This window comes from Hypoxylon trugodes (assembly GCF_022578975.1).
Source record: "Hypoxylon trugodes strain CBS 135444 unplaced genomic scaffold F4822scaffold_4, whole genome shotgun sequence".
NCBI lineage: Eukaryota > Fungi > Ascomycota > Sordariomycetes > Xylariales > Hypoxylaceae > Hypoxylon > Hypoxylon trugodes.
The window spans coordinates 2,216,477-2,231,428 of record NW_026250019.1 but is presented as its reverse complement, the minus strand read 5'-3'; the positions used below and the strand labels follow the sequence as shown (position 1 = coordinate 2,231,428).

Below are 14,952 nucleotides of genomic sequence, written 5' to 3'. Positions count from 1 at the left end.
TAAGAACTGGTAGAGAACTCAAGGGGCCGCCGGCAAGTCTAGTTCGTGAGTGCGCGGGGGGGAACGTAGGGATCTTCCCGGCATACCGTACCTACCAACAACGGCGCGGGTAAAGAGAATAAGCATTCACAACCACCAACTTACATAGGAGCTATCTTTTTCTAGCTAGGGTGTCGGGCGACAGACTAACGCTACTGTTAAATCGGTGCTGCCAAAGCAATGACTTCCCCATCTGAACTTGGCGATTTCTTGCTGAAAAGGTGGTGTTAAAATCTTCTAGCTCGACGGCGATTCAATTGGTGTGTTCTAGTCAATTACACTACGAAAGAGTTTCTAATGCGGGAAGAAGAGACAACCGGCGAGAATGGTCCTGAAATCGGAAATGAGGTCTCACTAACAGCCCTGCCATATTGCCATGTGCTGACTAGGTAGGGCGAAGGGTGGATCTCGAGGCTTCATACGTGGGGAATAAGGCCATCTTAGACCGCATCCTAAGCCAAATTTATGACGATCCGTTGTTCAGGGCTACGGACTTGATCCCCGATGTGGCTTAGGAGTAGGTCCGTTAAAAGCTGGGACGCTCGGATTAAAGTTGTGTATTTCCAACGATGCAGGTTGACATATCGTATGTATGTTGGAGTTGGATTGGTATTGAGCTAAAAAGTAAGCTTAAAGATTTGATCTTTTTTTTGGTATGTCTAAAAAACATGCCCTTCCTGTCTGGAACTGCATGTCTCGGGTTTTGTACATAGCTAGTTTAGGCCAAGGCTCTCTCATATTCTATCTCCGAGGAGAAGATATTTATTTCGTAGAGAAGAACTGCGCCATGTTTGAGGCTATGAATTATAAGAGTCATCGGAGTAGTAATTGAGACATAAGATGACGTTAAACTAGAGTCGAGTTTCTTGACAGATCTAATGTCGAGGGCAGTCCTTGTTAGTGCTCAGATTGAGCCCATGCATCCCCGTTTGACCAAATTGTCATAGCCTCCTTTCTGCCGTCTATAGACTCGATCTGCCTTACTCCAACTCAAGCGCGGTCTCGATTCCTCATAAGGTGTCTTGGTCCAGCGCTCGACCTTATTGATGGCGTCGTATCTCACGAAGAGGGACCTGGCGTATTGCACTTCATTCCAAAAAGAGCTCCCTGAGAAGATCTTGAGTAACCTTAGAGCTGCAAGTGTAAATTGATCCTAGACACTTCCCGTCCGAGCGCGTAGACTTACCTAGATAAATCAAGATCATCTTGTATGCTACTTGATATGTTATTATTTGGCCTCAACCTTGCGCATCTGCAGCCACGATTACGAAGTAAGAGCACAACGTCGGAAATCATACTAGCAGACTAGTAAGATGCATATATCTACACATTTACGTAAGACATGTTGGCCGCGAAACGATGCCATACGCACGTATGCGTAAGCTGCAGGGTCAGAGAGCCACTACCATTGCACTCACTACTTGGTAACATCGTATGAAGATAATCCTAATCATAGCCGGAAATGAAAATATGCATATTCTTGTAATACCGTAGTATCCAACATCTCCTCGGTAGTTGAGCGATTTTTGGGCTGTAAAAAATCTTGGAATCGATTCACAATTATTGCTAGGTATGTCAGAATCAAGGCGGTTCTTGTAACACTGTATGATGATTGTAGTGGTGGTGACAGCGGCAACGGCGACGGCGGGGAACAACGTAGAAGACCTCCTAGTAGACTTCCTTCGTGTTCCACAACAGAGCTACGGTCCTATGCCGATAGGCTCTGTTCCTGAAAACCCCGCGAGACCCTGACTGTTGCCAGGAGCGGAAAGAGACTAAGCTAGGGAATCCATGTCTATATCGTAATATTTTATCGGTTAGATCCCCTGACAACTGATCGTTTGGATCCTTGTCCTGCACCAGTTCCATGGCAGGCGGGAATGCTGATCATAAAATTCGACTTAAGCTCCCATAATATCAATGCCAGGTCGTTAAACATATTTAATGTCTTACTTGGCCTTCAGCCTCATATCTCGACTGAACTCATTATTGTCTCGGTGTCTGGAGGTGTTGATGTAGGACTGATACCGTAGTGTCTTGAGTTAGCGTGCACCTAGCAGTATCCCATAAACGATCTTCATTTGACCACATTCTGCACCGTTCGCTACCGGTCTAAGTGCGGATAGAGAACGCTAAAATGCTGTACATCTAGGAATAAGAGATAATGGAACAGGTCCGCCTTGCTTCAGGTAGAACTAGTGTATCTTCAACCATGAATCAAATTAAACTTAGCGCGATTTGTTCGGAATTCAAGTCGATTGATAAAGAGATCTTTCAGACCGGACCGAGATATCCATTTGTCCGGCACGTTTTCTTCCCCGGCACTTGATTGTTTCGGGCTGATCCATCTTTTGGGCTTCTAAGGTTGAAACGGGGAGCGACGATTGATTTTTCCGAATCTTAGGGCTAGGCGAGTTCGGATGACGTTGCGAACCGGTTTGATTCGGAGCATAGAATGTCTCAACTCTTTCTGTTCCGTAGACGCCGACAAGTTGGTCAAGTTTTGCAAGTATTCAGTACGTAAATGTTGCCAGCTCCTTACTTTTCAAAAGTAACCCAGTATTGTACACTCGCGAAGCCTTGGCCTTCATCACAGATGAGAGGAAACCGTTAAAGAATACGTCGATCATATTGATGTTGGTCATGTAAATCACTGCATGCCGAGCAACCGTATGCTAATTGCTTCGAGTGAAGGCTATGGACGGCGTGTCCGGTCAGGTAACGAAGGCCATGCTTTTTTGATGGCAGCGGCATTGTATTTGAAAAGGGGGCTAGGGGTGAGAGGCCTGGAGGCGTCCCTCGTCCCCCCACTCGCTTCCAAGACGAGGAACCCTGGCTTATTCCGTCTGATTAGGTACGCCAAGTTTCTGTGTTACAGGGGCAAAAGCTACATCGAATTTCGACAGACAGGCGTTTCGTTTTGGATTGATTTAATCATACGTAAGTATAAATGAATGGTGGAAACGAAGTCTCGTGATGATGGTAGAAAAGGGTCTCTACTTTAGTATTATCATGGTTTAAGTTCAGGTTGATATTCAAAAATAGGAAATATTTAGTCATCTACAAAAAGAGCATGGGAAAGGAAAGGAAAGTTTCCCGATTACGAAGTTAAGGTTAAATTTGATAGCGCCGCATTGTTACTGGCACTATTCCTTTTTGAGGTTCGGTTACAACAATACGCACTAGGTCATAGCCAGTTACAACTAACAAGCGGCGCTGTTACGCCCTGACACCTAAAGCACGGACGAATTCTGCTTAAAGAATATACTCATTTGTTAATATCTATCATTTCTGATATTCCCATATTGAAATAGATTTATACCCCAATAATTGTTCATAATAAGAGGATTTTATCATAAATGGGCCTACTAAGTCAAGGCATAAATGATATTTGGTAACTCTTATGGACCTGAATTATTGAAGACTTATCGGCCCTGTTTTTATTAATACCATTGTGCTTTAATGCTATGTATTCAAGCACAATAATATCTAGTTTCAACTCACTGCTATTGTTTCTAACTCACACCAAATATAACTGTGTTATCTATATTGTAGACTTTTGTAGACTTCGGGCTGTTCAATTTGCAGGAACTCCGGCATGTCTCTGCCCCAAGTGAGGAGGAATAACTCAAGAGCTGGATAAGTTCAAGAGAGTTTTGACAGTTGTAGATCGATAATCGCGAGGCCTTGGAAGTTTAGTTTCACGGTCAATACATGTTTCATTACTACACCCATACGGCGATCTTCACCTTGCTGTACGTAGCCTTGCCGTTCGTAACTCTTAACTTTTCAAGTCGTTTTATCGATGACGCTGTGGCTAACATGCAACGCAAGATCCTACTATGTAAGATCCTACATTCTGCCGGTAAAGACGGCATATACAACGGCAATCAAGATGGAATCAATTACCTAACCTTGGTACTGGCTATGGGGTACATGCACCATGATTGTCATGCATCTCGCATGGACGTTCACATACATGATTCATATAGGCTCATCTAGATGAGGCATCTTAAGGTGTGATTGAGGTCTAGAGGTCCAAGATTCAAGTTGATACCTATTCGAATATCAACTTCTCATACTGGACTGTGCTTGGATCTTCAGCACATACCCACGACGGGTCCCGGCTGCATACCCGACTATAGCGTATAATAATTCAAGGTAAAGAGTATAGAAAACTGTCATAGCGACAATTAAAGCTGCATATTCGTATGCGCCAACGCAAGCGTAACCAGTGATAGGCAAGTTAATCAGAAGATATTATAGTATCTTCCCCGACTTCTGCAGTTGCGATGTTACCATCTCCGCAGATCAATATCCACGGTGTATGCACGTTTTCTTTGCCTCCACTTATACTACATTTATACCCATGGATATGGATATGTACAAGTTATACAAGATTATCTATACGCATGTATCTACCTATGTACATATGTAGAAACTGTTACAAGTACATGTGTTAAAAAGTATGTAGGTTCTCCACAATCTTAGATCCTTCGGAAGTATCAAGGTACCACACTTTTCTCATTCAAACTGCTCTTCTGGATTCGTTTCAATCTCCTCAAACTTCAACAGCTTGAGATTGTATATTTATCCCCCACCACACCATACAAATGGGATCCATTCTACAAACATTACAATTCCTTCCTACTGACAATCTTCAGAGAGCCTTACTCTGAATCAATGTTTTAAAAATCTCTGGAGAAGGATTTCTGAGTTAAGTGGCTCGGGTTCTCCTACACCCTAGATACTAACTGGCTAGGCTACCTAGAAGAACCATCGGGATGGGCGCGAGTGATGAAAGACATCAAGGTTGTCTCTCTCCTGCCAAGATCTGTATCGGTATATCCCATGCTTACATACATATCAAGCAGTATCTATTCATGGTTAGCTCACATCTCTTTGAGAATCCTTGCTGACGATGGGAGCGATGAAGTAATGGGAGCTTCTACGACGTCGTTTTCTATCTGCAGCTGCGTCACAGAAAGGTTCGCTTCGTTTCAATTAAGCAGTGTCGAGAAGCTTCGGCTATTAACCAGCATGGTTATAATAAAAAATCCGCAACCCCTGTTCTCGACCACCGTGGGCGTACAGTGGATGTAAGATAGCCATGGGATACCCCTGCAGCGCCAGGGTCAAAGCTCTACCCACCTAAGCAGTGCTAAGAAGTGCTAAGCTACAGCGACCCTGTCAAGGGCTTAAGCGGTTTCAACTCCTTGTCCGGAGCCTTGTCCAGAGCAGCATTTTGGGCCACCACCAAACTGTTTCTCGATACCGTCTAAACCCTTTTTCGTATCTTACCCGATCCTGAAGGCGGATACCTTCATCAACCAGTGTTGAAACGCTGCCTGGGCTGTCTACCACAACCTACACTACTACCTATCCGGGTATTGTATGGGAATTTGGGGGTAGCTACGTACATATTTTCATACATCCATCTACATCCACACATTACAGCTAGCCGTATGTAGACCATGTCGTCGATACATGCATGCGGTATCATGTCTGGTCCCTAAGTGGAGGTTGCATCTCAACTCCCCTGCCGCATATTTGGTCTAACAAATCCCCTTATTCGCTTCGCCTATAGACCAACGGGTAGGGAAAAGGGTAGGATAAAAAAATATCAGACTGCTTTTTGGTACGGACTATAATTCGAGTATTAAGGACATGCATGTCCTGCTTCCCCTGCCTCCCCCGTTTCCCTCCCCATAAGTCTATTACATATGTCTATCACTATGAAAGGGCAGGGCTGTCTCTTAACTTAAGTGTTTGCATATTTTTGGCCATGCAGAATTTCGTTGCTCTCGATTCGACCGGTTTTTTTTACTGTACGCATATATGACTTGCACCCGTTATTTTTACTTGTCCTCCCTCCACTTCTGAGAGAGCTTTTATTCCTTTTCCTTGCTTATAATAATTTATTAGTGTGGTTTGTGATTCACCTGGGGACCCCCGTCGCAGGTCCAATGGCCCATATAGCTTCTTGTATGGTTGACAGCGATTTTGACAGTGGAAGCCTCAGAAGTTATATAGCAAATGCTTTCTCCGCTCAAGCTTCTACTGATTCAGTACGATTCTTTCTTTCCTTTTCTGATTTAGGGTGACGCTGGCGGATGTCCTTACTAACCTTTATCAACATTTAGCTTTCGTCTATAAGCTCGACTGAGGAGAAGAAGCCATACGCTTGGAGGATGCAGAACCCGGAGACTCGAAAGTACCAGCTATTCCCTAGGGAGCAACAGCTTCCATCTTCCAGTGGAAAGCAATTAGACCCGGAGAAAGCCTTTGCGATGGCTATGGGACAACCTACGGACAAGTCTTCCGTGGCAAACGGTCTTCGGATGCGAATCAAGGAGCATAATATGACTAGGAGGAGGAAGATTAGTGTCCCCGAGTTGGGCCCAATGACGACGGTTCAGGAGGTTGCAATGGATTCTCGTGAGCAGTTCAACTATCTAGTTCTTCATTCAATACTAACTATCTACAGCAACAATCCCAGGCCGGCCTGCGTTGCATGAACGATCCATTAGCTCTCCCGTTAATTCATGGCGTTTACGCCATGCTGTAGATGTTGGCTCTAGCTTGAAAGAAAGCTTAGATGAGAGCCTAGAATTATCTACCTCTTCTGACAATGCCCAGAAGTCTACTTTAATTCCTAAACAGCCGCTCTCCCCTAAAGATCTGACCCCGTTGACGATACCTACGCAAAGCGGCCCGATCCCACGGCTAGCTCGACAGCTTTCATTGAACCGACTTAGATCTAAAGAGGCACAACCAGATTCGGCAATTAAGTCAGGCCGGATTGAGGAGTCACCGAGAATTCGAACCCCATTTACTCCTGCTTCAATCTCATCCACGACGCCAATGTCAGCGACGACTAATATGACTACTTCAACGCTCCCGACGCCTATATCAGCAGCGCCCACATCAGCTCCCGCGGAAACCCGAGCATCCCCGAAACCCTGGGATAGGTTGGGCGCGGTTACTCCTGTAGGGACCCAGCAAAGCAGTGATTCTATGGCAACCCCAAAGGCCGAATCCGATGTTCAGTCACGAGCCGGCCCGGTCTCATCTCATAAGCGTGGTCAATCCGAGTCGAGTAGCATAATGGACCGTGGACGCCCACGAAAGCGAATCGATGGCACGCCGATCGGTGGCGGCCACAAACGAAGTGATTCTAAGAGGAGCATTAGTGCTGAACGCCGAGCCTTCGAGACCCTACCTCAGGGATGGAAGTCTACTAAGGCCGTAAAGGTTTTGGATTCAACTGAAGTCAGTTACTTGCAGAAGCAAGCTCTCGGCCAGGCCCTGAGGTTTGAGGTGCTCAAGAAGGACGACGTTGAAAGCCTGTCAAAGGTAAGCTAATCCTTTAGGGATCACTCTTCAGCCTATTAACCATTCATAGGAACTCCGCCACCTAGACGAACGCACCGAGTATCTTCGTCGCACCTACACTTCACTCCGTGCTGGGCGCCGAAATCTACACACCCGCATTTGCCAATATCTACGGTCGCCCCGTGTTGCTAAATTTAGCTACGAGTCGATGTTGAAACAGGAAGAGACCCTAGCTGAGTTGGATGCCTCGATTGATGATTGGGTTAGTAAGCTTGAACATGCCGAGAATCGACGAACACGAGTGAGACAAAAGCTCCTTGAGCACGTAGCCGCCGCCTCCACACTTTCGATTGTTAAAGACATTGCCGGCGCTAGCGATATTCTTCAGCAGGCTATGGGCGTTAGACTCCCTAACGGCACATCCGATATCTCAACGCCACCACGAAGCCCGACCAAGAATGTTACTTCTCCTATTCCTCAGTCCCACTCGCCATCCCCGTCGCCTTCGCCTCAACGCGTCGTCGCTAGGGTACCTTCAATGATACCAGAGCTACCATCTGAAGAGACAGAAGACAACACAGCAACTCGTAGCCCAAAGAGTCCTTCCACTGAGTCTACTTTGCAGCGAATGGAAAGCATCCGTATCTACGCCGATAGTGATGTTTACGCACTCTTAGCAGATGTTGAGAACGAATTCACCAAGCTGAATGGTGGCGCTACCAGTCCTGATGGTACTACCACTCAGCAACCAAATACGGAAGAGCAACGCCGAGTCCTACACCGCGCCCGCAGCCATGATATTATTAGCAACGGCTACTCCAAATGTCTTAACAAGACCCCACCCATTTCGCCTCCTGCTCCTGAGCCACCAATGAAGAATTCTCCCAGAGACGGTGATTTCTTCTTGACTGCGGCGGTCTTCCACCCAGAATGAGCGATTTCATTTAATTGCAGTTATATCCTTTTCCTTGACGCCATCGCATACTCATTGATATGAGTTGGGTTTACCCGGTGTTTCTTGTTTTATTTAACGCTTTACTACGTTCCTTTTATTTTACGACTCCATTATGATCGATGATTAACGGCCGGCCACACAACGATCAACAGCATTCTTGATACACTTCTCGTCATTCCTTTAGGACCATTAGCATTTACGAATTCGGACCTCCGGCGTTCATTCATTCCCATACCATTTTGCCTCTATCACATGCTATACCCTAGCGCTTTTTTTTCTCACATTTGTCTTCGTTATTTCATATAAGCTTATTATCTAGATGTTTCATATCTTTTTTTTTTTTTTTTTTTATAACAAGGCGTCAGGATCGTCTTCCGATTTCTCATTACATGCCTATGATGCAACGGCCACCTCGATACCCAGTGCGCCAGGTACCGTTCAGCATGTCATTAGGGTTTTTGAAAAGCAAGGATTACTATACTATATAAAATAGTCTGTATTTTTTCCCGTCTTTCGGACATTTAGGAGTCAGTGGGCTTGAGATTGCATGGGTTGAGCGCGGGGGTTTTCGCTGTGAGGGAAGGGGTGTATTCAGGAGCTAGAGAAGAGTGCAACATAGTCCCAATGACTGAAATAGCAACACGGCCTAGGCCGGTAGCTAAGATGTATCCTCGCATATATGCGGTTGAAGTTTGTAACAATAAAAACCTACATCTACAATATCGATACAAGACCACCTCTCACAAGTGCACAGTGTTTTATGCCAAAGCATGTCATCCCTCGTAATCTATTGGGTAAGAGATGTCACTCATGGCAATTCGCCGAAAAACTCGAGGCAAGCTTGTTTCATTCCTCCAATCACGGTTCGATTCACGATACAATCATCTTGACGAACTACTCTAACACGACTCAGATGCTTTCTAGTGCTCGATTCTTGATTTTCCTCGATCTTTCAAGCTGAAGTCGTAAATCCTGATCCTTCCCGCCCACGACCCGGGCGGAAGCTTAGTAGGGTGCCTGACAGAAGTTAGAATCCTTCAAAACTCCGCTGGGAGCCCTGCGATCCTGGCTTCTTCACGCCTTCTCTATCCGGTACAGCAGGATTCGTCCTGCATCAGTAGCAGCACTCCACGATAGAGTAAATCCATACTTAATGTTCCTTAGGTAGAGGGAGGGAGTTCGCGCACCCACTTATTATGCTTTTATTACCTGCAGAAACGCTTCGGTACATCGCGAATCCTTCGACATCCACAAAACAAAGATAGGTACATCAAACATCCATCCATCTCGATCTTTTCTGCGTCTCCGGCGCCACTTACATATCTCCCTCCCTCCTCCCGTGACTACCCGCCTATCAATCCATCTCTTCCAATGGAAATCCTTTCGGCAAATACGGGATGATCTATGCAAGTAGGAAGCAAGCCAAGGCAAGCCACTTTCTTGATACGATCTTGATTAATTTAAAGGCAAAGCGGAACACACCCCGTGACCCCTCTGAGCACTGTAGAGAAAGAAACACATAGTAAGCCACTTCTTCGAAACAAAACTTACACTTCATATCTCCGATTCCTATCTTCGAAGTTTCCGTCTCAAATTATGAATTTTCCAGATCCTCATTGTATGTAAATCTTCCTTCTACGTCGTTACATAGGGGGATTCATTACCTCACGTCAGGAAATCCTCAGGCTGGCCTGGCCCGGCATGTGTGCGACTAAGACTATACCTAGCTAAGGCAACGGTCGAAATAAGCTACTGAGAGGGAATACGGGCCCTCCCGTCTGTTCTGATAGGGCATTGACCCTATCCCAGTAGAAAATATATGTATATAGCGTCTTGGTGGTTATTGTTTCAAAATTACCAGTATGGCTCAGCTCAGCCTACGAATAGGGACACCCACTCGCAACTCAGAAACAGGATAGGCTAGAGATGAGAGACCAGGATATTTCGAGTTTTGAGGAGCCAATCAAGGGGTCTGTAATTGATTGAATCTACCACACTTACAATGCCATACACTACACCACCACGCGTTACCTTATCCTAGCATCGATCATCGACACCCCCCATTACGTGCAGGACTATGACGGAGGGTGGGAGGCAAGTCGCCCACGTCTTTTCTTACCACACCATACCCCTCGATAGCGTCATCCACTCGCTCACCATCTATGGCGAGTGTGAGTGGGTTGAGGGGGAAAGAGAAGGGGTTAGAAACGTGGCGAGTTAACTACCGCATTTCGGTCTCAATGCATGAAGGCAATCAATCTGAAGAAAGCAACATCCTAGTATCTTCCGTGGACAAGATGACATGTCCTGCAGTGTAATCCGTACCTGAAGAACCAACGGCTATGATTCGACTTACCTAAGCTTACATACAGCGGTCGTGATACCCTCAATCTCTACTTCTGGTTCCGTCATTTTAATGCTATACTGTCATACCCCAGATGGGGAAACCGGTCATCTTGTTGTAGGGAACACACGTGTTGGCTTACCTACTTGTTCCTCGATATGAGGATAGACATCGACATGATAGAAATCCGGAAGTAATCGTGTGGTTGGTTGGTAGGTAGAATGCTCTCCTGCGCTGCAACATCCTAAAAAGATCCGATGTTTCCTCTAGAGAGCTCGAAGGCGACAGTAACACGTTCTAGGGAAGCTCTAGACGCAGAACAAAAGATAAATTTAGTTACCACCCACCCAATAGCATTTTCCTTTTTGGAGGGGGAGGGATCGTTGAAAAAAAGATAGTGCAGATAGGTACCTACCCGAGCCAAGACAGCAACGGATGCAAGATTAGGTAGGTAGACAAGGAAAAAAAAAAAAGCATGGTGATGGGAATATGGTGGTGGCGGTGGAGTTCGGTATAGCTCGAACTAGAACCCCTGATGCAGGAGGCAGAGTCAAGCCAGAAAAAGGAAAAAACCATAGCTGCGGGTGTGTTACTGGACACCGAACGTTTTACTGTATGTAAGTGTCTCACATCCTTGGAATGGCGGGTGCGGGTTCTACAAGCATCGTTTCGTTTCGTGTGGCGGTCGGCATTCCAGGGTTAGTTTAAGTACAATTTTCCTACCTACTTGTAATGCTCTTAATACCCGTAATACCTATAATATTCTATAATAATAGGTGAGCAGGGATGCGCCGACATGCGTACAGTATATATAACTACAGTGAAAAGAGATAGTTTACCGAAGCCACACTTTCTAGTCCAAGCTGGCACCTGTCGGTATCGGATGCCTGCATGCAGGGAATATGTTCGATGTGCCGAAAATCTATACCTACATGTAATGATCTGACAATCGCCGTCAATGCATTGCATTCAAGATGAGGGGTTAAGACGGTGTGGCGTATGTCCTTGTTGATTGATAATAATCATAATCTGAAAACGAGTATAGAATAAAACTGCTATAGTCTAATTAATCCATTATATGTTAGGTAAAGAATATTCATGGATGTACACATCGATCGGATGGGTAACATTATAGGATTCATTCTCGTTTTACGAAAACGTGGGCTGTCGTCAGCCCTGGGGTTACTTACTGTAACAAGCATTGGCCGTTCCGGGTAACAACTCGCGCAAGATCGCAAGCTGCCGCAACGTGAGGGAGTCACATTAAGATTACCAGAAATTCCTTCAACCACGTTGTTGGACAATCACGTACATACGTAGTATAGTTGCATGCGGGTCAGTAGTCATGTATGCAGAGGGAACGGGAAAGCAAGTAAGAAATAAGTATGTTTCGCAAGGTCAGCGTTGCAGACAAGACACCTGCATTAACCACCAACGTCTCCATTTTGCCCAAATTTGATTGACAATTTAGGAATTCATTTTGCGTGTATATACCTAGGCGGGTAAGCGCAATACTCAAGCCATGCAATAAGCGAGGTGGCCGGATATAAACTGGTCTTGTCGAGGATCCATGATGGATGTTACGCTCCAGGGTGCAAAGCTCCAGACTCCAGGATACTCGTCCAAATGCCTCCTATTTGTGCCGCGACTGCCTCAGCGGTACGACCTTGGTTATCTGTGAGTGCCCGGATATCCTCCGATGCCAACGTGCTCGGTCGCGAAATTCCCATTGCCTGTGCCGCTTGTACGGCTGGAGCGGGAAATGCCGCCGTGGGTAGGGTGGATGCTATCCATAAGAGTAACCATATGGTTTCTTCTTGTCCCTTTTCCACTGCCAAGTGCAAGCCAGTTTTCGAATCTCCTAGCGGATCTTGATAACGAATGAGTTGCGATGCATTCATGGTAGGTTCATCTCCTTCTGCTTGTTCAGCATCACGCAGGAGCTCAACGATTCCACCGACATCGCCTTCGCCACACATGACATGGTAAGCACGGGCCGGTCGGGCTTCCGGGTTGGCTTCCAGATAAGCTTCTTCGGTAATTTCAGGAAGGATGTCATAATTCTCCTGAACGCCTCCTTCGTTCGTGTATCTTGTTAAGATAGCCGCACCCGGGGCTGACTGCAGGAAGGGATTTGTAACCGATGGCCCTGCTACATTTGCAGCAAGCCCTGAATCACAAGAAGGGCACTTTAACGATATGGCCAGTTCCGCAGCTCGGTCGAAAAGGCATTGCCAATGGAAATGACAGCCGCAGGAAAGTTTCAGGTCATCAGGGATGAATTGTTTTTCATCGGTACCGTCCTCATCATCCACTTCGAGGGTGAGAGGCTGCTCACAAATTTTACAAGCCGCCATCTCTGAGGGCTCTAAGTTATGGTCGGGAGGATTGACTCAAGCCAAGTGGAAGGGCTAAAGAAAAGGGGTATCCTTTATAAATGTGGTCCGAACCCAAGTGTCTGCATCCATCGTGCGTGAGAGATGGTCCAGAAGAAAGAAATGAGCCGGAGGACAAAAATTCATCGATCTCCGCCATCCGAGTGTATCCATGCACTATGTTGAAAACGAGTCGCCGGATACAAAGAAGATGGCAGTATTGAGAGGCTGAAGATTTTTAACACAGAAACTTACCAACAGTGATGATCCGATCTGATCTCTTCGGTCGGAATGAATTGACTAAAATTGATATGCACCTGTATCATAGGTAAATCGATATCAATAATTCAGCATATGACATGGAAAGACCCTTATCATAAGGGTAAGGCTGCTAGATAAAATATCCGGATATCTAGGTGCCTAGGCTAGGTAGGTAGAGTTGTTGATGTGATGAAATTAATAAGGTGCACTATCTTTGCACTGTTCTACACATAAAAAGTTAAAGTGGGGTAGTTTTCGGCTAAGGTACTGGACTTATATGGACCCGATCCGACGGTTGGATCAGGGTTTAGGAGTTAGGAGTTAAGGTCAAGGAGGTACTTAGGTACATACACGTACATATAATACGGCAAGTGTCCACATCTTTTCTTACCCCCTGATCCATCTTCAACAACTCCGAAGCCAACCTGGGAAGGTCATTGGTAAACTCCATATTCAATAGTTCCAAGTCCGTTCAGCTGGGCAAGGGGGGGTAACCTATTATATACAAAGCCGTTGTGATAGAATGTGTCTTTTTTTAAGAGATAGAACATGGTTCATTCTTGTTCAACAGAAAGATCTACATACAAATCGTATTCCTCATGGTCATACCACTTACCCACGTTTTGTGTCATAGAAACTTCGTGTTTCTTAGTTTAGTTGTTCCCTCACTGCCGTCATTTTCGGTTTCGATGGGGACAGACTAACTAGATAGTAAGGTGAACACCGTGTTACACCCCATACCGAGCTGAAAACCCCGCTTGACTTTTGTGTGCTCTTTAGCAGCGATTCATACGGTAGTCGCTTAGCAAGCAGACGAAACCTTGCTGAACCCTAATGTGAAGGAAGTGGCCGTTATTTAGATTAATTCACGAACTCGATGTTCGGCGGGTCCCGGAGAACGCCAGCGAGGCCAGAACCTTTCAGTTCTACCATAGAATAGACTACATAACTAGTTGCCTTTGTTAATCCTGGAATTGCCATGTGGTTATGGGTTGACCCGATGTTTAACGGCCTTGCCCTAAACTCTTGATAGATAGTGGGCGTCGTCACCTTTTTAATGGTCTCTAGGCTAAGGCTGTCCGGTGGCCGTTTAGTGCCCGCGTATCCAAACCCGCACCATAATAGCACTCAGCATAGTAATTAAGACTAGTATTTCGCTCAACACCATTGGACTATATCTGTATATATCTCCGAAGAACTAATAAAGCAGCTGGGGCAGCTTTAGTCCACGCGCCTTGATAGCTTGTGTGGACCAAGTTTGCTAAGACGCCATACATATCAACACAGTATAGCATGGCGAAGTAATTTCTCTTCTTGTCTGCCACTAATACTATCGTCGACCGAAGCCAATGACATAGTTCTATAAACTATCTGGAGTATCTAGTGGGCTATGTTGCATTTGCCGATATTGCACCTGGCAGTTGGCTTTTTCTAAACTAAAGTAAACCTCGCTTTGAGGGAATGAATGCCTTTGATAAATTTTCTGTGATATCTAAGAATTTTCGGAAACGACCGCCAATCTATGGACTTGTGTAATCCCCATAACGAATGTGTCTCTATGGTATGTCTAATCGTTACTGTCATGTCTCGACATGATGTATCTGGAAACCTCCTCTAAGTTGTTGATGTTGATGTTCGTGATA

At 45.6% G+C, this 14,952-nt stretch overlaps 2 protein-coding genes across 2 annotated transcripts; one reads left to right on the top strand and one right to left on the bottom strand.

The window, feature by feature from the left end:
• Positions 1-5,774: 5,774 nt before the first annotated feature.
• Positions 5,775-8,478, top strand: F4822DRAFT_218184 (uncharacterized protein). Its single transcript, XM_051453952.1, has 4 exons — positions 5,775-6,107; positions 6,183-6,477; positions 6,527-7,395; positions 7,445-8,478. Exons 1-4 carry the CDS (start codon positions 6,006-6,008, stop codon positions 8,306-8,308), a joined length of 2,130 nt encoding a protein of 709 aa, XP_051315691.1. The 5' UTR covers positions 5,775-6,005; the 3' UTR covers positions 8,309-8,478.
• A 3,181-nt stretch (positions 8,479-11,659) lies between these two features.
• On the bottom strand, positions 11,660-13,521 carry F4822DRAFT_218168 (uncharacterized protein). The gene is made up of 2 exons (XM_051453951.1): positions 13,304-13,521; positions 11,660-13,131 (listed from the first exon to the last, which is right to left on the bottom strand). The coding sequence occupies exon 2, from the start codon at positions 13,028-13,030 to the stop codon at positions 12,254-12,256; it is 777 nt and encodes a 258-aa protein (XP_051315690.1). The 5' UTR covers positions 13,031-13,131; positions 13,304-13,521; the 3' UTR covers positions 11,660-12,253.
• Positions 13,522-14,952: the final 1,431 nt, after the last annotated feature.